We start from the raw sequence: 24,532 nt of genomic DNA, 5'->3' as shown, positions 1-24,532 counted from the left end.
AATCAGCTTCTAAGGTTAAAAAACTGACGCATGAGCCATGTGCTCAGGCCTCTATGCCCAAGAAACAGATGATCAAAATGGCTGAAGACCTAATTACCTTGATCAGGGGTTCCCAACCTCCCCTCCCCCCAATAAGAGGCCTAGGTAAGACACTGATTATGAATCTTCAGATCAGGTTTCTATTTCTGCTGATTCCTCTTCTGATCAGGAATGTTCTATACCACCCTATGAGGATTCAGATGCAGAGGAATCCATCCCATCTGCATCTACTCCTAAAGATTATTCCTTTTGGAGAAACCTTGCATACTTTGAGGGAGCATTTTCATTGGGAGAGTCAATATTTCTCAGAATCAAAAAAAGAGGCTTAGGGATTTCCTTCTCCCTCAGCATAGGCCTTTAGCCGTACCTCCTGTATTAGACATTGTTGATGTGTTTTCGGAATCAGGCATGACTCCACAGACTCCTTACTTCCGGCTTCTAGCAAGCCAGACAAATATTACAGGGTTCCTGATTCACACATTTTTATTTACAAACCCTGGTGCTGACACTAAAACTATTTCACAGGGTCCCAAAGGTGTAAAGGCCTCAACAGCTAAAAACCCTTCCCCCTCTGATAGAGATTCCAGGGCGCTGGATAGATGGGGAAAGAATGTTTATACGTCTGCAACCTTGGCAATCAGGGCCTTAAACTGCCAGTTTCATATGCTTAAATAACAGCTTGTTATGGGATTATTGAAACAGAAAATTATGTTGATTTCTGAATGTGTGGAAAATAAAGAATTACAGGAATTATTGCATGCAGCAAAACAAGTTGGAAAATGTACTTTGCTATGCCTCCTGCAGGGCTGCAGTTTCTGGATCTGTGATTAGAAGGCATGCGTGGCTAAGAGCAAAATTTGCCTGATCATGTTAAAGCTAAATTGTTGTATGCACCTTTACAGCATGATACTCTGTTTGGTATTAAGGCAGAAGAGGTTTTAAAGAAAATGGAAGCTAAAGCTAAGTCTGTGCAAACTGTAAAAGACTTTTTACAAGTGCATCCACCAAGATTTAGTAGACATTGGCCTACAAAGAATTGGTTCTTTCCTGTGTCCGGACCTTCACTGGGCAAATCCAGGCACTCTAAGGGCTCTAGATACCAATCACAGGATTCTTACAGGTCATATTAAAGTCTCAATGACTTCCCTTTGCAATCACCAAGCAGTTTTTGGCAGCCCCCTTGGGGGGGGGGGGGGGGACTAGCACTTCATGCTCACAATTGGCAGTTATCCCAGGATAAGTGGGTATTAAACATAGTATCCCAGGGATACAGATTTCATTTCCACACTCTGCTAATTCCAAACAGTTGGCCAGATCTGCCACAAAATCAATGGGCAGAGGCACAGAAACAAGTTAAGTCCCTCATGGATATGGGGGCTATTCAGCCAGTGCCAGAACAGGAAAAAGGACAAGGGTTTTACTTAAGATTGTTCTTGGTACCCAGAAAAGATGAGGTCTGGCGGCCAATCAATTTTGAACACATTCTTGGACATACCAAAATTCAAAATGCTAATTTTGCAGCAGCTTCTGCCCATGCTGGGTAAGAACGCTTGGCTAGTGACTTTAGACTTAAGCATACTTGCATATCCCAATAAGGGAGTCGTGCAGAAGATATCTCCGCTTCAAGGCTGGCTTCATGCATTACCAATTCTCTGCACTGCCCTTTGGCTTATTTACTGAGCCCAGGGTCTTAAGTGCCTGGCACCAGCAATTGCATTTTGCAGACATAGAAGTATAAAAATCTGTCCTTACTTGGATGACTGCCTCATTCAAGCAGAAAACAAGGACATTCTTCAGCATCTGGCATTTGTGACAAGGCCCCTAACATGCCTAGGGCACACAATAAACGAAAAGAAATCACAACTGGTACCCTCTCAAAAGATAACATTCCTGGGTGCAAGCTTGAATACAACTGCCCAGATGGCTTTCCTTATGCCAGACAGACAAAGGCAACTGGCTATTTACTCCAAACAGATGGCAACAAAAACCCAGTTATCTGCAAGACAAATTCGGCAGGCTTTGGGGTTCATAGCATCCTGCATTCTACTGATTCCATATGTGAGACTGCATATGAGGAAACTACAGTGGTACTTAAAAAGTTTATGGAGTCAACATGGTCACAGGCGGGAAACAGTGATTCCTCTCATTCCCTGCCTACAACAGGAGTTTCTTTGGTGGTCAGAGACATGTCACCAGAACATTGGACAGTCTTTCACTCTACCCCCTGCCAGCCAAACCCCAACTACAGATGCATCATACTATGCATGGGAGGCCCACCTGGGGGGGAGATGCATTCAGGGCATATGGAGCCCAAAATAAATGCATCTACACATCCACCAAAAAGATGTTAGCTGTTCAGAATGCCCTGACAGCCTTCAAGGACCTACTTCATCCGGAACTGCTGATAAAGACAGAACACCACGGTTATGTGGTACATAAGCAGGGGGGCACACACTCCAACCCCCTTTGCAGACTTGCCATGGCATTGTGGGACACAGCCTTGACTTACCAAGTACATATTCAAGCTAAATTCCTGCCAGGAAAACAAAATACTCTGGCAGATGACCTAAGCAGAAACCTTATGGGCCTTCACGAGTGGAAACTGGATCCACAAGTCTTCAGCATAGCAAAGAAATGGGGGAGCCCGAACAGAGATCTATTTGCCTCTCCCCAGAATTATCAACTGGACAAATTCTGCACAAGGACTTATCACAGCGTGGAAAGTGGATGCCCTATCCTTCAGTTGGAAAAAACATCAGTTTATGCCTTTCCTCCTCTGCCTCTTCTTCCCAAGGTCCGACAAGAAAAACCAAAAATGATTTGAATTGCCCCGGACTGGCCCCGCCAATACTGGTATCCAATCGTAAGGAATACGTCTCAACTCCCTCCTTGGTACTTGCCTCAAATACCTCCTTTACTGTCTCAGCAAAACAATCAGATCCTGCACAATCTGCTCCAAACACTGAACCTGGCAGCATGGCTGATCATGTAGTTATTCAAACACCTCTCAGTAAATATGTGATGCATGTCATTTTGGAAGCCAGAAGGCCTTGTACTAGAAAATCCTGTGCTGATAATTGGAAGAGATTCTGTGCTTGGAACCAAGCACAAGGAACTGACACAGCAAAGCCAAATATTCCTCAGATTTTACAACACTTGACTGAGATGCTTGGCCAAGGCTTATCTTTTTCATCCATAAAAATCCATGCCTCTGCCATCTCGGCTCATTACAACACAGAGCCACCGATCTTTTCTCATCCTTTGCTAAAATATTATCTTAGAGGGGCCAAAAATGAGAGGCCTCCCAGAAGATCGCCATTTCCTGCATGGGACCTCAATTTTGTGTTTGAAAAGCTCACCTTGCCTCCATTTGAACCAGCTGCTACTGCAGATATAAAGTTTTTATAATGGAAAACCGCTTTACTTCTGACAATTACTTCAGTAAGAAGGGTTTCAGAGCTACAGGCCCTCATGGCTGTGGAGCCTTTTATTATATTTTACCCAGAGAGGGTGTCCCTCAGGACTAATAAGGTGGTATCCAGTGTGGCTCTTAAACTATTCACCTGCCAACTTTTTATCCAAATCCGCAGAACAAGGGGGAGCGGATTCTGCATTCCTTGGACGTGCACAGACAACTAAGATTCTACTTAAACAGAACCAAATCTCTAAGAAAAACTGAGCAGCTACTGGTGGCATTTGCTGAAGGATCAGAGGGAAAGGCAATTTCACATCAGACTATTTCAAAGTGGATAAGCCATTGCATTCTTTCTGCTGTTTGCATCATGGTAAACCGGTGCCCAAGGGCATTAGGTCTCATTCCACCAGGGCTGCATCTACATCAGCAGCTTTTCTCAGAGGGGTACCAACCAAAGACATTCTAGAAGCTGCTACTTGGAGTTCTGTCCATACTTTTACAAAGCATTATCATCTGCCTCAAGTCCAGGGCAGGCTTTGCCACTGCAGTTCTGCAGGGCCTTATAGCCGCCCCTAATTAGCTCCAGCCTCCCATCCATAGCTTTGGGATTCTACCCAAATGTAATGACTGCAACAGTGAAACATGAAGAACATAGTACAGTTGTGTACACTTACAATAAATGTAGATGTTGGAGTTTATTCACTGTTGCAGTCTGTTACCCACCCACCACCCCCCTTTACTCTGCAGCTTATCTTTCCTTCACTGTATTGTACAGCCTTTGTGTTGTATTTGCTTTTAGATGAAGGTAAAGTTTGTTGTGACCATTGCATGTAATTATAGTTATAGATCTATATACATTTTTGCTCCATTTGGGGGGCACCTGACATCTGGGGCAAGAAAAACTAAAGAAAATGGCGTCTGCTGCCTGTTTTATACCCCTGACATCATGGAAGAGGAGACAGCAACCGATGCAGGATCCAAGACTTTGGTATTCAGGCCGACTGAGGGCAACCTTCCAGCAGATTACCCAAATGTAATGACTGCAACAGTGAATACACTCTAACATCTACATTTATGGTAAGTGTACACAACTGTACTTTCTCTGCACTGCCCTTTGGCTTGTCTACTGCACCTAGGGTATTCACAAAGTGCTTGGCTCCAGTAATTGCATTTTGCAGGCAAAGAAATATTCAAATACATCCATACCTGGACAATTGTCCAGTTCAGGCAGAAAACCAGGCCATACTTATAAATCATCTGGTGTTTGTAAAAAGGGTTCTAACTTGTCTAGGGTACACCATAAATGAAAAGAAATCACAACTGGTACCATCTCAACAGATTACATTCCTGGGTATAAGTTTGAATACAACTGCCCAGATGGCTTTCCTCACACCAGAAAAGCAAATTCATGTAGTAACTTACTTCAAACAAATGGCCACAAAAACCCTGCTATCTGCAAGACAAATACTGCAAGCCTTGGGGTTCATGGCCTCCTGCATTCTTCTAATTCCATATGCAAGACTGCATAGGAGGAAACTTCAGTGGTATTTAAAAAGTCTCTGGAGTCAACATTGTCACAGCCTGGAAACAAGGATTCCCATCATACCTTGCCTACGCCTGGAGTTCCTATGTTGGCAGAGGCCTGCCACCAAAACAAGGGACTGCCATTCACACTACCCCCTGCCGCCCAAACCCTAACTACAGATGCATCAGACAATGCATGGGGGCTCACCTGGCAGGGAAGTGCATTCAGGGCAAATGGAACCCAAATCAAATGCACCTACATGTCAATCAAAAAGAAATGTTAACTGTACAGAATGCTCTGACAGCCTTCAAGGACTACATTCATCCAGGACAACTAATGGTAAAGACTGATAACACCACGGTTATGTGGTACATAAACAAGCAGGGGGTACACATTCCTACCCCCTCTGTAGACTAGCCATGGCATTGTGGAACACGGCCTTGAGCTACCAAGTGCAACTACAAGTTCAATTCCTGCCAGGAAAACAGAATACACTGACAGACTGACTAAGCAGAAATCTCATGGACCCACACGAGTGGAAACTGGAACCATGGATTTTTGACATATTGACAAGCAAACAGGGGAGCCCAGACATAGATCTATTTGCCTCCCCCCACAACTACCAGTTGGACAAATTTTGCACAGGGACTCCACACAAAAAAGCCTGGAAAGTGGATGCTCTGTCATTCAGCTGGAAAAACCTATCCATCTACATCTTTCCCCCTCTGCCTCTGCTCTCCAAACTTCTGCTAAAAGTCAAACAGGACAAACTAAGAATGATTTTGATTGCTCTAGACTGGCCTCACCAGCACTGGTACCCACTCCTGCGCAGTGCCATAAAATTCTCCATGGCAGCTGCCTCAGACAACTTCCTTACTGTCTCAGCAGGAAAACCAAATTCTGCACCCTCGGCTCCCAGCATTGAACCTTGCAGCTTGGCTAAGCACTTAAATTCACCCTTAGCATCCCTCAGCAAACCTGTGATGGATGGCATCTTGGAGGCGAGAAGACCTAGTACTAGAAAATCTTATGTTGACAAATGGAAAAGATTTTGCACTTGGAATCCATCTCAAGGGATGAGCCCAGCAGCGGCCAGTTTACCTCAGATTTTGCAATACTTAACTGAGATGCTTCACAAGGGCCTGTCTTTTCCCTTCATTAAAATCCACGCCTCCGCCATTTCAGCTAATTATAACACAGAACCTTCCCTCTTCTCTCATCCTCTACTCAAGCAGTACCTCAGAGGGGCCAAAACCTTGAGACCACCCAGGAGAGCTCCAACCTCTGCCTGGGACCTTAACTTTGTATTGGAGAAACTCACTCTACCTCCTTTCGAGCCAGCTGCTATTGCAGACCTAAAATTTCTTTCTTGGAAAACAGAAAACAGCCTTCCTTCTAGCAATCACTTCAGTTAGAAGGATATCTGGAGTTATAGGCCCTTATGGCAGTGGAGTCTTTCATCATCTTTCATGTGGACAGGGTGTCACTCAGGACCAATCCATTCTTCATGCCCAAGGTGGTATCCAGTGTGGCTCTTAATCAGTCCATTCATTTGCCAACTTTCTTTCCCAGTCCACAGAACAAAGGGGAACGGATTATGCATTCATTGGATGTGCACAGACAACTTAGATTCTACTTGGACAGGATAAACCTCAAAGAAAATCTCAACTGCTGGTAGCATTTGCTGCAGGGGCAGAGGGAAAGGCCATTTCAAAACAAACCATTTCTAAATGGATAAGTCATTGCATTCATTTCTGCTATAAGCGCCATGGAAAACCTATTCCCCAGGGGATCAGATCTCATTCCACCAGGGCTGCATCTACTTCTGCAGTCTTTCTCAGAGGTGTTCCTACCAGGGATATTCTAGAAGCTGCTACCTGGAGTTCAGTTCATACTTTCACCACGCATCATCATTTACCAATTTTCTCTAAATCCAGAGCTGGCTTTGCCACTGCTGTCTTGCAGGGCCTTATAGCTGGTCCTAATGCTGTATAAATCCATCCTTCCAACCATAGCTTTGGGAATCTACTCAAATGTAATGACTGCAACAGTGAAACACTAAGAACATAGTACAGTTGTGTACACTTACCATAAATGTAGATGTTGGAGTGTATTCACTGTTGCAGTCCTGGTTACCCTCTTGCTCCTTGTTTTTCTCTTACTATACCTCTACCACTATGCTTAAAAGCCTTTTTGGTGTATTTGCTTTTGGTTGGAGGTATATTTGTGTATTTAATTTTATGAGAAACTGAAGTAATGACGTCTGCTGCATGTTTTATACCCCTGACTACCCAAGACTTTGTTAATCAGGCCGACTGAGGGCAACCTGCCAGCAGATTACCCAAATGTAATGACTGCAACAGTGAATACACTCGAACATCTGCATTTATGGTAAGTGTACACAACTGTACTTTATTGCTTAGCTTCCTTTCTCAAGGAGAAGCAAATAGCAGTTTCATTTTATCTAGACTGGATTGGTGGTGCAGATGTTTGTTTGGCTTTTTGTTGGATTTTGCACTCCCCTCTCTCTTTTTTTTAAAGACATGGGAAGCACTTTTTTTTACTTTTGCCATTTCTTGGTGACCTTGAAGGTTGTGCTTGATTGGTCTCCCAGCCAATAGGAGAACCAAACTCGCAGTCTTAAGTTTACATCACCCAGGAGGATAATTTAATTTATGATTGTATCTGATGTCCTTCATGGATGCATCTGCAGTCATAACAAGTGGGTTGTCCTGTCGTCAGGCAGCCCTGCAGTCGGCCGGATTCCAAAGTCCGGGTCCGGCTTCGGCTGATGTCGCACTCCACCCGACGTCATCTCTGTTGGTCTTCGGGTATAAAAGCATCAGCCGACGCCATTTTCCTCAGTCTTTCTTGCCGCGTGGCCAAGCAGAAGCTGTTCGCAAGTGCCGGTCGGTCGGATCCAGAGATTACTTCTACCGAATACTACCGAAGACTTCTAAAGCTAAGTACCCGTTGGGGACTCTTTCTTGCCTCAGCCGATGTCAGAAAAAGTTAACAATTGTTTAACCTGTGGGAAACAAATACCTCATAAAGATTTCCACTCTTACTGTCTGCCTTGTTTAGGGCCAGCCCACGGCGTAGCAGCCTGTTCGCCTGTGCCTCTTCAACCGACGAACGCTTTAGGCCGGTCGGAGTTTGCAGAACAGTTTTTCGGTACTGATTTTGCGACATTATGCCGTCGGATCCTCCGACTACCCAATCTTCCAAAAAACGCAAAGATAAAGACCGACACTCGCGGTCCGGGGTTTCGGCCGAAACCACGGCAAAGCAAAACGCGAGTGTTTCGGTTTCGGCCGAAACCGCGAAAACTGCTCAAAGTACAGCTGAACCTATTCTTACAACTGAGGCCCCTGCTACAATTCTTGAATCGACCTCAGAAATTTTACCCACTACGGTGGTTGACTTATCAGACACCATCCCCTTGGATGTCTCTACCCCAGCACGTGGTGCTGCTAGGCCTCCAGCAGCCATGTCCATTAAGGCCTTCGCCAGGGCTAAAGCAGCCAAGACTACTAAATCAGTGCCTGTTAAACCCCTCATCCAGGCCCTCTTCTAGTTCTCAAATGCTTTCTTTGGCAGAAGATTTAATTTCTTTAATTAGAGGATCTCAATCTCACCCAGACAGGGCCTCTCAGCCCCAGAGAAGAGACCTAGGGCAGAGCCCCTGAGCCAGTGTCTTCTGATGATTCTGCTGATGAATCAGACATAACTGACCAGCCTGAGGCTCCCTTCTCCAATTTTGAAGATTCTGATGCTGAAGAATCCATTCCAGCTGCTTCCCCACCAGAAGAATTCTCCTTTGGGGAAACCTTGCATGCCATGTGAGAACAGTTCCAATGGCAGCAACAGGATTTTTCAGACTCCAGAAAAAGACTTAGGACCTTTCTGCACCTCCCACAGCACAGGCCCTTAGCTATACCTCCTTCTTTACCCCCAGCCCCTGCCAAACCAGACAGATTTTACAGGGTGCCAGATACTCATCACCACCTTTACAAGGCCCCACTTGCAGACCCAGAAACTATATCCCAGGGTCCCAAGGCAGTAGCCGCGACCACAGCTAAAAACCCTATTCCTTCTGAAAGGGAAGCAAGGTCACTAGACAGATGGGGTAAAAAGGTCTACACTTCAGCTACTCTCTCAGCTAGAGCTTTAAACTGTCAGTTTCACATGATACAATACCAAGAGTTTATGCTTGATCAGTTAACTAAAAAACTAACTACTGATGAATCTCTTGATAAGAAATATGTATTAGAGATGGTAAATTAACATACAACAGGTTAGCAACCATTCCTTAAAATGTGGCTATGATGCACTGGAGGCTTCATTTAGATCAGCCATGACAGGCACAGTGATAAGAAGGCATGCATGGCTAAAGGAACAAGCTTTACCGGATCATGTTAAAGCTAAGTTGCTAGATGCTCCTATGGACAAGACAAGTTTGTTTGGTACACCTGCCCAGCAGGTTATGAAGAAAATGGAAGAAAAGGCAAAATCTGTTCAAACTGTTAAAGATTTCTTGCAGGTTCAACCCCAAGGTTTAGCAGGAACTGGCCTGCCAAAATTGGTCCTTTCCTGACTCCACAAAATTTCAAAGGGGCAGGAATAGACGCTCCAGAGGCAGAAACCAATCCAGAGGAGGTGCCTACAGAGGACGACAGTGGCAAGGTAACAACAGAGGCACAGACACAGCCACTGCCACTACATCACAACCACAGTGACTTAATCCTAAATCCGCCTACCAGGGAACAAATAGCAGCTCCTCTAGGCGGAAAGTTAACCTTATTTTCAAAGAACTGGCACTACATAACAAAAGACAAGTGGATTTTACAAACCATAGATCAAGGTTACGGTTTCACTTCCACACTTTACCAGTCAAAAGAGGAATGCCAAATCTACCTCCAAATCAAAAAACAGAGGCTCTACGCCAGATAATGGAGTTAGCAAACATGAGAGCTGTGGAAAGAGTGCCAACAGCAGAACAAGGAAAGGGGTTCTACTCCAGACTATTCCTAGTTCCAAGAAAGGAAAAAGTTGGCGACCAATTCTCGACCTGTCCACCTTAAATACATACATCATTGTCCCAAAATTCAAAATGCTGACCCTACAGCAACTTCTTCCCATGCTGGGCAAGGAGTCTTGGCTGGTAACTCTAGATCTCAAGGAGGCATACCTGCACGTCCCCATTCGACCAATCTGCAGAAGATACCTCAGATTTCTTGCAGGATCAGAGCACTATCAATTCTCAGCATTGCCCTTTGGCTTATCTACTGCGCCCAGAGTATTCACAAAATGCCTGGCATCAGTAATCGCCATTGCAGACTACAGGGAATTCAAATTTACCCATACCTGGACGACTGCCTGCTACAAGGGGACAACAAAAGCAAGCTGACAACAGATTTACAAAGGGTCATTTACTTGCTACAAGGACTGGGATACACAGTCAATTTACAAAAGTCGAGGCTGATACCATCCCAAACAAGGACATTCTTGGGCTGAATTGGACACAGTACAACAAATGGCATTCCTGACTACAGAAAAACAAAAAGAACTTCCTCTTTACTTCTTGGCACTAACAAAACTGAACAAGTTAACAGCAAGAAAATTTCTACAGGCCTTGGGCTTCATGGCATCATGCATAATCTTGGTCCCATTTGCCAGACTACATATGAGGAAACTACAGTGGTACCTAAAGAATTTATGGTCCCAACACAGACACAGTCTAGAAACAGAAATCCCACTAATTCCATGCTTAAAACAGGAGTTCCTATGGTGGGCTCAGGCATGCCAGTCAAACCCAGGCCTGCCCTTCCGCAGATGTCAACCAAGCCAGACCATCACAACAGACGCTTCAGACCTAGGATGGGGGGCCCACATGCTGGACAAATGCGTGCAAGGATTGTGGACACAGGATCAACTTCACCTGCACATCAATCTAAAAGAAATGCTGGCAGTAAAACTGGCAATCCAAAAGTTCAAACCATTCCTCAGAGGGCCAGTTGATGATAAGGACAGACACCACAGTCATGTGGTACATCAACAAACAGGGAGGCACTCATTCATACCCCCTATGCAGAATGACCTTGGAGCTGTGGACCCTGGCACTCAGCTACAACATTCAGTTACAGGCAATATTTGTACCGGGGAAAGACAATACTCTAGCAGACATACTAAGCAGAACCACTGGATGCCCACGAATGGAAGCTGCACCGGACATCTTCAAGACCATCTCAAAGAAATGGGGAATGCCACAGATAGACCTATTCGCATCACCTCTCAATCACCAGCTCAAAAAATTCTGCACAAGGACATTCCACCCACTAGCATGGAAAGTGGACTCACTCTCCTTCAACTGGAAAGGCCTAACAGCATATGCATTCCCACCTCTTCCTTTGATACACAAGGTACTACTAAAAATCAAGGAAGAACGTCCAAGGATAATCCTGATAGCCCCAAACTGGCCAAGACAACACTGGTACCCACTACTGAAGAGCATGTCTTCGAACAACATGTGGCCAATACCCCTGATGCCTTTGATGTTAACTCAGAACAACTACAGCATCATACATCCAAACCTAAAAACGCTGCAACTGACTGCATGGAACATCACATAGCAGCAGCTAATCCAGAACTTTCCCAAAGAGTTAAAGACATTATTCTTGAAGCACGCAGACCTTCAACAAGAAAGAACTATGCTGGAAAATGGAAAAGGTTTGTCATTTGGAGTACCGAAAGAGGAAAAGATGTGTCAAAACATAGATATGCCTAACATTCTGGAGTATCTGGCCGAACTTCTTCATTCAGGCCTGTCCTACTCCATCAAGATACATGCATCAGCTATTTCAGCAGAATACAGCTTTGATCCTCCTGTTTTTTCGCACCCTTTGCTCAGGCAGTTCCTCAGAGGAATCAAGAATGTAAAACCTCCAAGGAAACCACCATTACCAGCTTGGGACTTAAACTTTGTGCTAGAAAAGTTGACACTAGCACCCTTTGAACCAGCAGCAACAGCAGACCTACAACACCTGTCATGGAAAACTGCTTTCCTACTGGCAATTACTTCAGCAAGGAGGGTTTCAGAACTACAGGCCTTAATGGCAGTGCAACCCTTCCTAATCTTCCACCAAGATAGTGTCCTTGAGGACTAATCCTACATTTATGCCTAAGGTGGTATCCAGAGTATCTTTAAACCAGGCAATCCACCTACCTACCTTCTTTCCCAACCCACAAAACAGAGGGAAAGAATACTGCATACCTTGGATGTACATAGACAGCTACGCTACTACTTGGACAGAACAAAAATAGCAGAAAGACTGACCAACTTTTTGTAGCCTATGCAACAGGAAGGGAAGGAAAAGCTATTTCCAAACAGACAATCTCCAAATGGATAGGAAATTGCATACGATACTGTTACTCCTTCCATGGAAAACCAATTCCACAGAACATAAGACCTCATTCTACAAGGGCAACAGCCACTACCACAGCCTTCTTACGAGGAGTGGCAACCAAAGACATTATTGAGGCGGCTACTTGGACCTCCGTGCATACATTTGCCAAGCATTATAATTTGCCTCTTTATTCCAGATCCCGAGCAGGGTTTGCCACTGCTGTACTGCAAGGGATCTTAAACACACCATAATCTACCTTTATCCTCCTCCCTAGTTGGCTATGGTATTCTACCCATTGTTATGACTGCAGATGCATCCATGAAGGACATAGTACAGTTTTGTACCTACCATAAATGTAGATGTCCGAACTGGATAGCATCTGCAGTCAGGATTACCCTCCTCCTTCCCCTCTGTGGTACTCCTAGGGTGTTTACCCTCCTAATAGCTAGCTGTTGGGGAGTCTTTTATGGTGTATTTGTTTGTATATATGTACATATATGCTTATTGTTGTGTTTACCTCTATCTATTTGGAAACATTGGCATCTATCCAAATTTTACCCTGCAAGAGGGCTACTGGCATCTGGGGCAAGAAACACTGAGGAAAATGGCGTCGGCTGATGCTTTTATACCCGAAGACCAACAGAGATGACGTCGGGTGGAGTGCGACATCAGCCGAAGCCGGACCCGGACTTTGGAATCCGGCCGACTGCAGGGCTGCCTGACGACAGGACAACCCACTTGTTATGACTGCAGATGCTATCCAGTTCGGACATCTACATTTATGGTAGGTACAAAACTGTACTTTATCCAGGATGTCATGTTTTCAAGTATTGGAATGTTCTGCATTGGGGGTATATATAGCACAGCAGTGCAATATGTTCTTGGCTGCTATTACATTTTTGGAATGAGATTAAGATTTCTGCTTTTCCAAAATTTGGGATTGTCTCATTACAGAGAGTTACTGTGAGCATGTTTGGGACAATAGTGGCTATTCAACCTGTTTTCTGTGTTCTTTTGAGCCTAATAATATTATAACCAGGGGTTGTATTTCAGCATATTTTATTTCAGGCTTTATCCAAGTCTCTGTTGTGATCAGTTTCAGAAAGTCTAATGTATGGTTGAGAGTATATGATACTTTCTGAAACGCTGAACAGCACTAAACAACAAAAGTCTATGGTTTTGCAGATGGGCAAGTCCCCCCCCCCCCCTTGCACCTTTAGTGTGGTGGGTTGCTCTCCCACACCCCCTGCATATTATGTATACCAACTCAGATTGCAGTACAGTGGAGGAACAGTGTAAATTCCCTGATCCCCACTTTACTTTGAATTTTAGACCAGAGTCTTATCAGAGGCTGAGGGAATCCGTTATTTGTTAGGCCTTCTTGAAAGATATTGGTGTGTTTGGGGAATTTGATTTTGCTTAGTTTGCAGTCTTCTGCAGACTTGTTGGACAAGAGGCCCTTGATGTTGGCCTTGATTTCAGATGCCAAAAAGGAGAGGATCCGGCACTGAGTAATTATATGTGGATGGGTGCTATGCCTTCCAAATAGGAGGTGCAGGAGACAGTACCGCTTGCAAAAATGTGGTTTACCTTTTTTTTTTGTTTGCCAGTAGGCTGGTTTTGTCAGCTGTGTTCAGTAATATGAGTTTTCCTGATGGACGCATTGTCTTGCTCTTTATAATAATTTTAATGTGGCTTGGCATCAAGCCACATGATGTATAATTAAATGAAGCTGGCAGTGTTACCCTATAATGTTGATTCCACCCCCTGACCCCCATGTGAGTAGTAGTTTTTAACAGACTATATTTAGCATTCGTGTCACTGCATTAGAGCATTTCTTGTTTTATTCTTTATATTTCTACTAATTAACTTTCCTTAAGTTTGACTAATTGTGAAAATGGTTTGGTGATATTTTAGCTTAACATCCTCTCACACCCACACACATGTATGTTATGCATAATTGTCTTTGTATTGATGAATTATTCTTTCTTTTAGGCTATAGACTAAGCCCTCAGTCACTGAACGTCATTATTAAACGTTACAGCAAGAATGGCAGAATTTATTTTGATGACTACGTTGCTTGCTGTGTGAAACTAAGATCGCTTACAGGTATGGAGTTAGGATTATTGCCACTTTAAACATCCACATGCACTGAAAACCTACAAATAATGCCGTTGAAAACCTACAAATAATGCTGTTGACGCATCTGAAGTTAAGTTTTGAAATTGTATAACCCAGTATTTTAAATTGTTTTGTAACACTGTGATTTATAGTTGACTTTTCAAAGGTGTATTTGTATCTAAGTACAGTAATGCAGACATTTCTGCAGTTCATTCAGCATAACAAACAAGTTTATCCTCTGCCACCAGGTGACAGCATTGTGTAATAAATGTTTCAGCATTTTCCTCTGTACAAACCCACGTTAATAACTAGTTATTGCAGCTAAAGACTAAAACTTTTTGGATGATTCTCAGGAAAACTGCATGAAACCTGCTGAGTATGTTTGGCATTTAAAGCAGAGGATTGTGGCTGTGAACTGGCAATGAGCTGCCTCCTGTTGTCCGGAGTTTGATTCCCTCCGCCTCTGATAAGACTCTGGTCTTGAATGATGTCCTTCCCTCACCAAAAATGATGCCTTGAATCAAAGTGAAGGTAATTGGTTTCAGCAAGAAACTGGTGTCATTCCTGAATGGTTGCAGTACACGTCCCCTGTTGGTATGAGATAATCAACAATCTTCCCCTCTTGGTACGAGATGATCAGCAATCTTTCTTGCCTTGCCAGGGATAGTCTACACCTCTTGTTCAAGGGCTTCTGCATACTGGCCAAAGCATTTGCTAGCCCCTTTGTACCTTGTTTAGACAGAATTCATCAAATGAACATACAAACCTAACAAAAAATCAGATCATAAATTAGACGTTGTGGTGGCCCGTCTCCATGCAAGGATTCTCAATAATAAACTGCCTGATATTGAGTGACTTCTGCAGCTGGAACGAGTCCATGTTTTTGTTGTGACAGACTGGGCTCAAATGCAGTGAGTTTACTCCTTGTGTGCCTGTCACTCCTTCAAATCCAGTTGTGGCGGTGTCTCATCTTGTGTCAGGCATTTCCTCACTACCAAAGTGACACACTGACCTTCCAAGTGTTATATTAGAACCTCCAGTATACACTAGGTAATTTAAATCTTCAAATTATAGCTTGTTACAGGATGCCTGCCATGGTACCACATGACAATAAATTCCTAGCATTTAATCTTTGGTGACTTCCAACTACCCCCGCATAAACTGGAGTACATATACTTCTGATGCCAGGTACGTAAAGTTCCTCAGGATCCAGCTGTCCCTAACTCCACCATTGATAAAAATGTATTTGGCCTAGTTTTCCCAAGCTGAGCTCTTGCCTTCTCCGTACCCTCTCCCACCGCTCTCTTTAGAGACTTTTAAAAAAGCAGACTATTTACAGTTTAACGAAATCACAAAATTCTGCCATTCTAACTCCAAAATGGAACTGGGATGTGCCAAGGATCTGTATGCTCATGTATATAAATGTGTTGATAGGTTTGATAGAACCAAATACAGTATCAAATAGAATAACAAACCTTCCATGTGGTCAGACATAAATCAACTTTGCAAAAGAAAGAAGTGCCTTAGATTACCGAGTAAGGCCATAATGTGTCACCAGAATGTGAATATAAAATGACTCCCCAAGAAACTGAGCTATTAAGACCAACAAAGCCTCCCATGAAGATAGCTTTGGCGAACAATAATCATAAGCCCTTCTTCAGGTATGTTACAAAACTAACTCTCAACTCTGCTCAGAACTACTCTATAATGACTCCTTCTATTGAAATCCTAAGGACATCAGTAACCTGTTGCCTATCAATTTTGCTGCCAGTTTCACACCCCTGAAACTTTTATCCCCACCACAGACATACTGGAGTCGCTCCCTTCCCACTCTGTCCAAGGACCATATCCTTAACGTGCTCTCCAAGACCAAAATTACTACAACAGGTCTGTATAACATTCTGGGTTGTCTTTTATAAGTAATATCAAGCAGACCATTAGTGTGAAAGAGAGGTGAAGTGGGTGCAGGCAGGGTGGAGTGATATTTGACAAACGGATACTAGTAAAAGTGAAAGGGAAGGTCTACAAGAGAGTAGTGAGACCAGCTATGTTGTATGGGTTGGAGACTATGGCACTGACGAAAAGCCAAGATTCAGAGCTGGAGGTGGCAGAGTTAAAGATGTTAAGATTTGCATTGGGTGTGATGAGGATGGGCAGGAATAGAAATGCGTATATCAGTGGGTCAGCTCAGATTGGATGGTTTGGAGACCAAGCCAAAGAGACTGGATTGCATTGGTTTGGACATGTGCTGAGGAGGGATACTGGGTATATTGGGAACTGCCAGGTAAGAGAAAAGAGGAAGGCCTAAGATTAGCTTTATGGATGTAGTGAGAGAGGACATGCAGGTGGTTGGTGTGACAGAGCAAGATGCAGAGGACAGGAAGAAATGTAAACAAATGATCTGCTGTGGCGACCCCTAACTTGAGCAGCCGAAAGAAAAGAGGATCAAGCAGGCCCGTAATGATCCCCTCCTTAAATTGTTGAGCCTAACCATTGCTGCAGGCTGTGTACTCTTAGTACACACTGATGGTTATGCAACAGTGGATCAATTAGTTTTGGTAGTCTTGTATGCAAAACCATGGAATGAGTCATCACTGACCTCATAAACCAGGACATTTAAGAATTTAATCAGGCTTAACCCATAGCATTTTGGATTTGTTTGAGGTCATGCCTCCTCAGACTTGTGCACCTCTTTGAAAAAGTACTGCAGGCTGTGGACAGTGGTCATACTCTTCGTACTGGCTACCTGGGTCCAACCATGGAATGCATCATCACTGACCTCATAAACCAGGACATTTAAGAATTTAATCAGGCTTAACCCATAGCATTTTGGATTTGTTTGAGGTCATGCCTCCTCAGACTTGTGCACCTCTTTGAAAAAGTACTGCAGGCTGTGGACAGTGGTCATACTCTTCGTACTGGCTACCTGGGTCCAACACAAGCATACAGTAACATACTTCACAGTAGGATTGTAAGTAGCCTAAACACAGATCTTTGTGTTAAGATAAAGTGGCTGAAGGATAGCACGTATGTTGTCAGGGTTAGTGATGCCCCCTCAGTTAAGGGAGGGCTGACTGCTGCTGTCACCAGGCGTCCATATTGGGTCCCTTCCTTTATGGCTTCACTGATCTCATCAATGACAACAAAGATCTCTGGCTGAGTTAATGATTGCAAGTTGGGAATAGTTGTCAAATCAACAGATAAAAATTCCCTTCAAGTGGAACTATCCCACATTAACTTGCAGTTCACTGAGAACATGCTCAAACTAAATGCTAAAAGTGCAACAGCATTTCTTTTGGGAAACTGCAAATTGCTGTCACTGGCAGCTCACTTTTCAGTGAGTGTCATCGTTGACTTGGGCACTTGGGTAGATGGATTTCCTCTCCCTTGATCACCATCTAGCAACCATAGTCTGGAAGTCCTTCTCTATATCACAGTTAATGAATGAGTCTTCCAAAATCACAAAATGTATTTTTCCTTGTACTCTGCCCTGCTTAGACCCATTACAGAATAGAACTCGCATTTTGGGAAGCATCTCACTAAACAGGCCAGAAAACTGGAAGGAAAGCAGGGGCTCCCATCTTAAAGAATCTCATGCTTCAAAAACATTACCTGTCTAGAGAAACGAGGCACTTTCCTTGTGTTATGTAGACTATTGAGAGGAGACCTGTGCCTTGCATTCTGCGCCTGCAAAGATCACATTATCAAAGATTCTTTTCTCTGTGTTCAAAACGAGCCAGCATTAGAACAAGAGATCTGAATCTACATTGGGGAATAGGTAAATCGGGCTTTGCCCTCCTTGAAGAGATTGGTAGAGGCTGAGGTTTATTATTGCAAGCTACATATGGCTTCTGGTATAATACCCTTGTATTTCCTATGATTCCATTTGCCTGTTGTATGACTGACAGCTCTCTCTGGCAGTTGGGCTAGACTTCCCAGTGGATTCCTGGACCCTATGCCTACTAACTACCTGGTAACTAAAGTATACTGAAATTGAGTGCTTGCTGGTGTGAAGGGCTTACACAGACAGTGTTGTGTTCTCTCTGATAGCTGACTTGCTCTGCATTTTGGAAAGCTGGGTACTTTGTTAGGAGTGCCTGGGTTCTGAATCTAGTTAAGTTTATAAGGAAATGAGGGAAATTTAATGAAAACATAGGGTAAATGTTTTAAGAAGGAAGGCATGAATAGACAACAGGGTGCTACATTAGTAGAATAATTCTTACAACTTTTATGTTTTTTAGGAACATTTTTATTGATTTATTGTATATATAGTATATACACAGAAAAATTCAGTATTGCATATTATGTTAGAAATACATTGAATCAAGGTAATCTTGTACAATTAACACACTGAGTCTTGGTATTTCAGTATTTCAATAGCAACATTTCAAGGCTATCTCAACAACTAAATGTCTTGGTATGATTTATAGATCTTATTCTAATCACTTTTTTCAGTGTTACATAGCATAGCTGTTAAATTTAAAAATTTGAACTTGAGAACCAAGTTCGATTTCAATTTTTTTTTAATAACTTTTCTAGCTACTACCAGAAGACTCCAAAATATTTTGCTAACTGGTAACAAAGTTTTATTAACATCTATTGAGTCACTTAGTCCACTACTGTCTAAAAAGTTCCAGTTTTGCATTAAAATAATTTTTTATACTTCTAGCTTGGACACGCTTCCTATGTAGGCCAGTTTACCTTCGATAATGGCCTTCATGTAATGGGGAAATGGTACTCTATTCCTCCAGTCATAATACCCATAATTCATTCCATTTCTTACTGATGGATAATTGACACATTCATCCAACTTATCTTTCATTAAATATTCTGTTGACTTAGCTTTTCCTTTTTCAAAGCAATCAGTCAGTAATACTGATCCATGCATATTTAGTAAATTAATTTTAATATATGTTTCCTTAAATCTAGAGATGTGTGCAATGGGGAAGCACAGAAATGTCCATCTTAATATTAATGGGCTTTAAAAACATATTTAAGAATTGATTTCATATAGGTAGAGTCTACCTTAGAAGGAAGTTCATTTTAATTAACCAGATGAAAGGATCGTTGCATATTTCTAATTTTGCAAAATTGCTCGTTCCTCCTATCTACTGACTTTCTACACATGACCCATGGGTGGTCAGTTGAGCCCTCTCTTCAGCTCACTATTGGCCAGTGCTACGTGTTGCCAATTGGTCTTCATACCTCTGAGGCTCTCCCCATTGGTATCCTCTGTCCCAGCCCTCATTGGTCAGGAGAACTGGCATTAACTTTTAATCGGTGCGAAATAAAAGGGTTGGACAAGGATGTGAAGTTTTTTTTAAAACAACCACGGGTTAACTTGATGTCTGCTCATATGTGCCCTTGATCCTCTTTGTTGAGCAACGAGTCTGTCCAGGCCCCCCAGATACTGTCCTAAGATTGGGGCCCATGCCCCATCACCAGAATAGTGATTTGCTATCCAACCACAACCCGGCAACTTGCACTTGGGCATTAAAATGTTCACTCCTCGACTACCTTCCAACATTAACATTTTCAGCTCCGACGGAGGACCATGTACTTGTAAGGCACCACCTTGGCTCCCACAAGCGGCAGACTACTGTACAATTAATTCCTTGGAATTACAGATCTTTACACGACTTCGTAATTTTGCACCAAAGTATTGAGCATTTCGTTATTGGCGTTCGGGCCTCATGCTGAGCACCGTTCAACATACAGGACGGCGCTGCATTTTCCTCCTGTATATATTTGTGTCAGTAGATATGCTTATTTGTCTCTGAATTGTTTGCATGTTGAAAGGTGTGCAAGTAATTAAAACGCGAGCCTCCTTTTTGTGAATACCCCTTACAGGTTGTCGACATGAAGGCGAGGTAGCACTTGCACAAAAAGCTTCGTTCACTATTCCCGTTGAGCTGAAATGAGGGATTATAATAACTTTTCACAGCATAATGGCGAAGTAGTTCTCGCACAAGAAGTGATGCTCATTTCAAGCTAAGTGGAACGAGTGATCTGAAGTAGGGACTTCATTTGTCAGCAACCTTTGGTCTTGGATCCGACATCGGATCCGAGCCGGCAACTTATTTTACAGCTTATGGATCCGAGCTCCTAGCTCCTCCCCTCAGCCATAACCCCTTGCCAACCCCAAATGACCTCCGATCTAGTTTGCCGCACTTAGAAGAGACGGCTGGATTTTGCGCTCCTGGCGATTTTAACCAGATAAGTTTAAAAAAACTGTCAAGTGAAATTATTTTTGTTAATTAGTTAAACCAGTGTGTGAGATTTAGGTTTCCCTTTTTGTAAATTTCTTTAATTTTTAGTGTAATCCCTCCCCTCGCTAGTTCGTAGAGTGTGTGTGTTGCTTGTGTTTTTGGGGCCTAGTGTGAGTGTGTAGTTGCTTGTGTTTTTGGGGCCTAGTGTGAGTGTGTAGTTTACTTTATTTACATGTCGGAGGCCCCAAAACGCATTTTTTTCCAAGTGCACCGAGTGTGGCCATAAGCTTTCACCGGCGGATGGCCACACTCTGTGTTCGGTGCCTTGGGGTTGAGCACCTGTCCTCTGGGTGTTCCATTTGCGCAGCGTTCAACCCCAGGGCACTGAAAGAGCGGAGGTCGAAGCTGATCCTGGCGGGACTTTTGCCCCCGGCTTGGGCCTCCGTTTCTCCCGTGGCACCTCCTCAGCCTTCGGTGGTGGCCACTCCTGTCCCCCTTCCCCCGGTCGGGATTCAAACTCCCACTAAGGCACCGGAGGAAAGGGAGGCCAGAAGGGAGAAAAGGAGGGAGAAGCACCAAAAGCGGCGGGCCGAGGCCTCCGCTTCAGCCCCCCAGCTAAGCGAGCGTCTCCCTCCACGGCTTCCAGGTCCCCTCCTCGGATCTGATCACCTTGCTTTTCCCCGGGACCTGAGGAGGAGACCCGATCTCCGTCGAGGTCATCGAGGCGGGATTCCAGGCCCGCCTCGGTGGCCTCGTCGAGATCCACTTACAGCCTTTCTGATGCAGACTTGGACCGGATGACGAGAAGGTTCATCCAGGCCCAGCCGCAGATGGGAGTGCTCTTGCCTCCCCCCCCCCCCTTGGGGGGGGAGCTAGACACCTTTTTTACCCCGATAGCTCCTTCTCCGACCCGCTTCCTGGGTTCGGAGCGCTAGGAGCCGGGCAGCGTTGGAGCCGGGGGTGGGTCAGCGCCGACAGTACTGAGTACTTCGGATCCGACCCTGCCCTCGAGTTTGTCTGGTCCTTCGGATCAGACCTCTCTGAGCCGTGGGCCGAGCTTCGGATCTGAGGGATTCAGTGTGCCTTCGGCTCAGTCCAGGTCGGAGCACACGGGTTCTTCTGATCAGACGGCCTTTGCGCCGGTTCCGATCCCTTCATCGGATCAGAGTGGGAGTCTGCTTTCGGATCCCAGGGAGAGCAGCTCCCCCTCGGCCTTCAATGCAGTGGAGAGGGCTTTGTCGAGAGCATCCGGACCCCCCACTCCTTGCTTCGGCTCCACCCTGCACTCCCTCTCTGCTGGGTCAGGCTTCCATCACCCGGCCACAGGGACACCCTGCTTCGATGTCCCAGGTTGTTCCATAGGAACAGGATGTTGCTGGTGAGACCTCCTCTGACAGTCCCCCTGAGGATGTGCCTCGCAAGCACAAGTGTAAGAGGAGACACGTGGACTCCCCCGAGTCCTTAACAGAGGACACTGACTTGGATGAAGGGGAAGGCTCCCCAAGGTCACCCCCCAAGGATGTCTCCTTTGGAGACATCATGGAAATGCTCAGGATTAGGGGTGGGGGGTCTGCCCCCAAGGCTTCCTCAGACAAGTCCGTGTTCCTGGAGGCAATTGAAGCAGGCCCGTCTACCTCTTGGGTGTCCCCTCCGGCCGACCCTCTGGTGGACCTTATCACCACCAGGGCATGGAAGGACCCGGACACTGTGGAGCCAGTCCCCAAACGTCCAGATAGGATTTTGAGTCCCCCTGCAGACCGGTCCCACTGGAGCAAGGGTCCCCCCCCGTAGATTACATGTTGATGGCGGCAGCCACTAAGAGGGAACTTGCTCAGGAGAGCCCCTCTGTCCATCCACCGAGCAAGGAGTCCCGCTCGATGGATCGCCTCGGGAAGCGGGTATTTAGTTTAGCGACCTTCTCAGTAAGGTCACTGAACTATATGGCACATGTCATCAGGATGCAGTGAGATCTTATTAGAGTATGCTGCTTCCCCCCCCGGAGTCCATGTCGGCGGAGGACAAGTAGTTGTACTCCACTCGTATGGCCACTCTAAGATCTATTTCGAAGACCTCTATGCGGCTTTTGTCCCACGCCACAGAGGGAGCTGCTAGAGCCAGCGGAGCGGGTCTAGTTATGAGACGTCAGGCCTGGCTCCGACATTGTGACTTCGCGGAACCCTTTAAGGCGTCCTTTGCGAATGGTTCTGCTTTGTTTGGCAAGACTGTTCGCGAGACACTTGTCCAGAGCGAAAAGGACGGGAAGACGTTGTCTGCCATCGGAGTCCGCTTCTCTGCTCCCCAGAGGTCCTTCTCCAAGAACCAAAAGGGACAGAAGAAGATGTGGTTCCGGAAATCGCAACATCCCCAGCCTGCTGCGGACAACCAGTCCTTCTGTGGCAGGGGAGGACACCGCCCTAGAGGCAGAGGGGCCCCGAGAAATTTTGGGTCCAGAGAAACCTTCTCTGATCGGCCCACGCAGCAGCCCTGAGGGGTTGCCCGACTGCACCACTCTGGAGGCAGTCGGGGGCGCTTTTCAAAGCACCTGGCGGCTTGGGAGTCCATCACGTCAGACCGTTGGGTGCTCCGGATCATATCGAGAGGTTACAATATCCCAATGCACCATGTCCCCAGACTCGAACCTCCCCGATGTACCCCCTGATCAGAGGGAGGCGGCAGCTGCAGAAATCCAGCAGCTGCTAGAAAAGAGAGCCATCCAGCCCGTCCCCCCAGACCAGCTCGGATTAGGGTTTTACTCCAGGTTCTTTCTGGTGCCAAAAAAGACGGGGGACTTGAGACCGATTCTAGACCTTTCCCTCTTGAACCTGTCGGTAACCAAGGAAAATTTCCGAATGGTCACTCTTCAATCCATTCTCCCCCTCATGCGGGAGAGCGACTGGATGTGCTCAATAGACCTCAAGGATGCGTACTACCACATTTTAATGGACAGACGATCCAGGAGGTTTCTCAGCTTCCGGCTGGGAGCCAGTCACTATCAATTCAGGGTCCTTCCCTTAGGTCTCACCACAGCCCCCAGGGTGTTCACCAAAGTTTTAGCAGTGATAGTGGCCCAACTGAGACTCCAGGGAATGCAGGTTTTCCCATACCTGGACGACTGGCTCCTGACCGCCCCAACAAGGCATCTACTCTGCTCAGCCAGAGACTACTTTCTCTGCCTAGCTCCCCAATTAGGCATTACGATCAATATGGACAAATCCTCCCTTGCTCTGACACGAGTGATAGAGTTCATAGGGGCCAAGTTGGATACGAGAAGTCTGCGAGTCTACCTCACTTCGGAACGACTTCAAAACCTGAGGCTTCATGTGCGGGCCATCCTCCAAACAGAAGCTCCACCGGCGGAATTGGTCCTGAGGGCACTGGGCTCCATGGCGGCGGCAAAAACTCTTCTCCCATGCGCTCGACTGCATATGAGGGTACTACAGTGGACCCTCCAAGTACAATGGTTCTTCCAGCTTCTCCCCCCCCCCCAGTCACCCTATCTCTCTTAGCAAGGTTTGCAGGAGGGCCCTATTATGGTGGCTCCAGTCCCCAGACCTCCATACGGGACGGCCCTATTGCATTCTGCCTCCTCTCGTCACGGTGACCACGGACGCTTCTCGCCTCTGGTGGGGGGGGCATTGCTCAGGCAGAACAGTCCAAGGCACGTGGAACGACACAGAGACCTCCCTGCATATCATTGTTCTGGAGATGAGGGCGGTGCTGTTGGCGTTGCAAGCACTTCAGAACCTTCTCTCCGTAGGAACTATTGCGATACAGACGGACAACGTCAGTTGTCTGTTACATCAAACAGGGGAACCTT

At 45.3% G+C, this 24,532-nt stretch overlaps 1 protein-coding gene across 1 annotated transcript in view; it reads left to right on the top strand.

The window, feature by feature from the left end:
* GCA (grancalcin) overlaps positions 1–24,532 on the top strand; it is a 365,906-nt gene that overhangs the window by 223,277 nt on the left and 118,097 nt on the right. The window contains exon 6 of the mRNA XM_044074773.1: positions 14,381–14,494. Within this exon, the coding sequence (XP_043930708.1) occupies positions 14,381–14,494 (114 nt within the window). The remainder of the gene's footprint in view (positions 1–14,380; positions 14,495–24,532) is intronic.

This window comes from Protopterus annectens, chromosome 6.part0, assembly GCF_019279795.1.
Source record: "Protopterus annectens isolate FY-2018-M chromosome 6.part0, PAN1.0, whole genome shotgun sequence".
NCBI classification, from domain to species: Eukaryota; Metazoa; Chordata; order Ceratodontiformes; family Protopteridae; genus Protopterus; species Protopterus annectens.
Note: the sequence above shows the minus strand (reverse complement) of the source record. Positions and strands in the feature narration are given on the sequence as shown.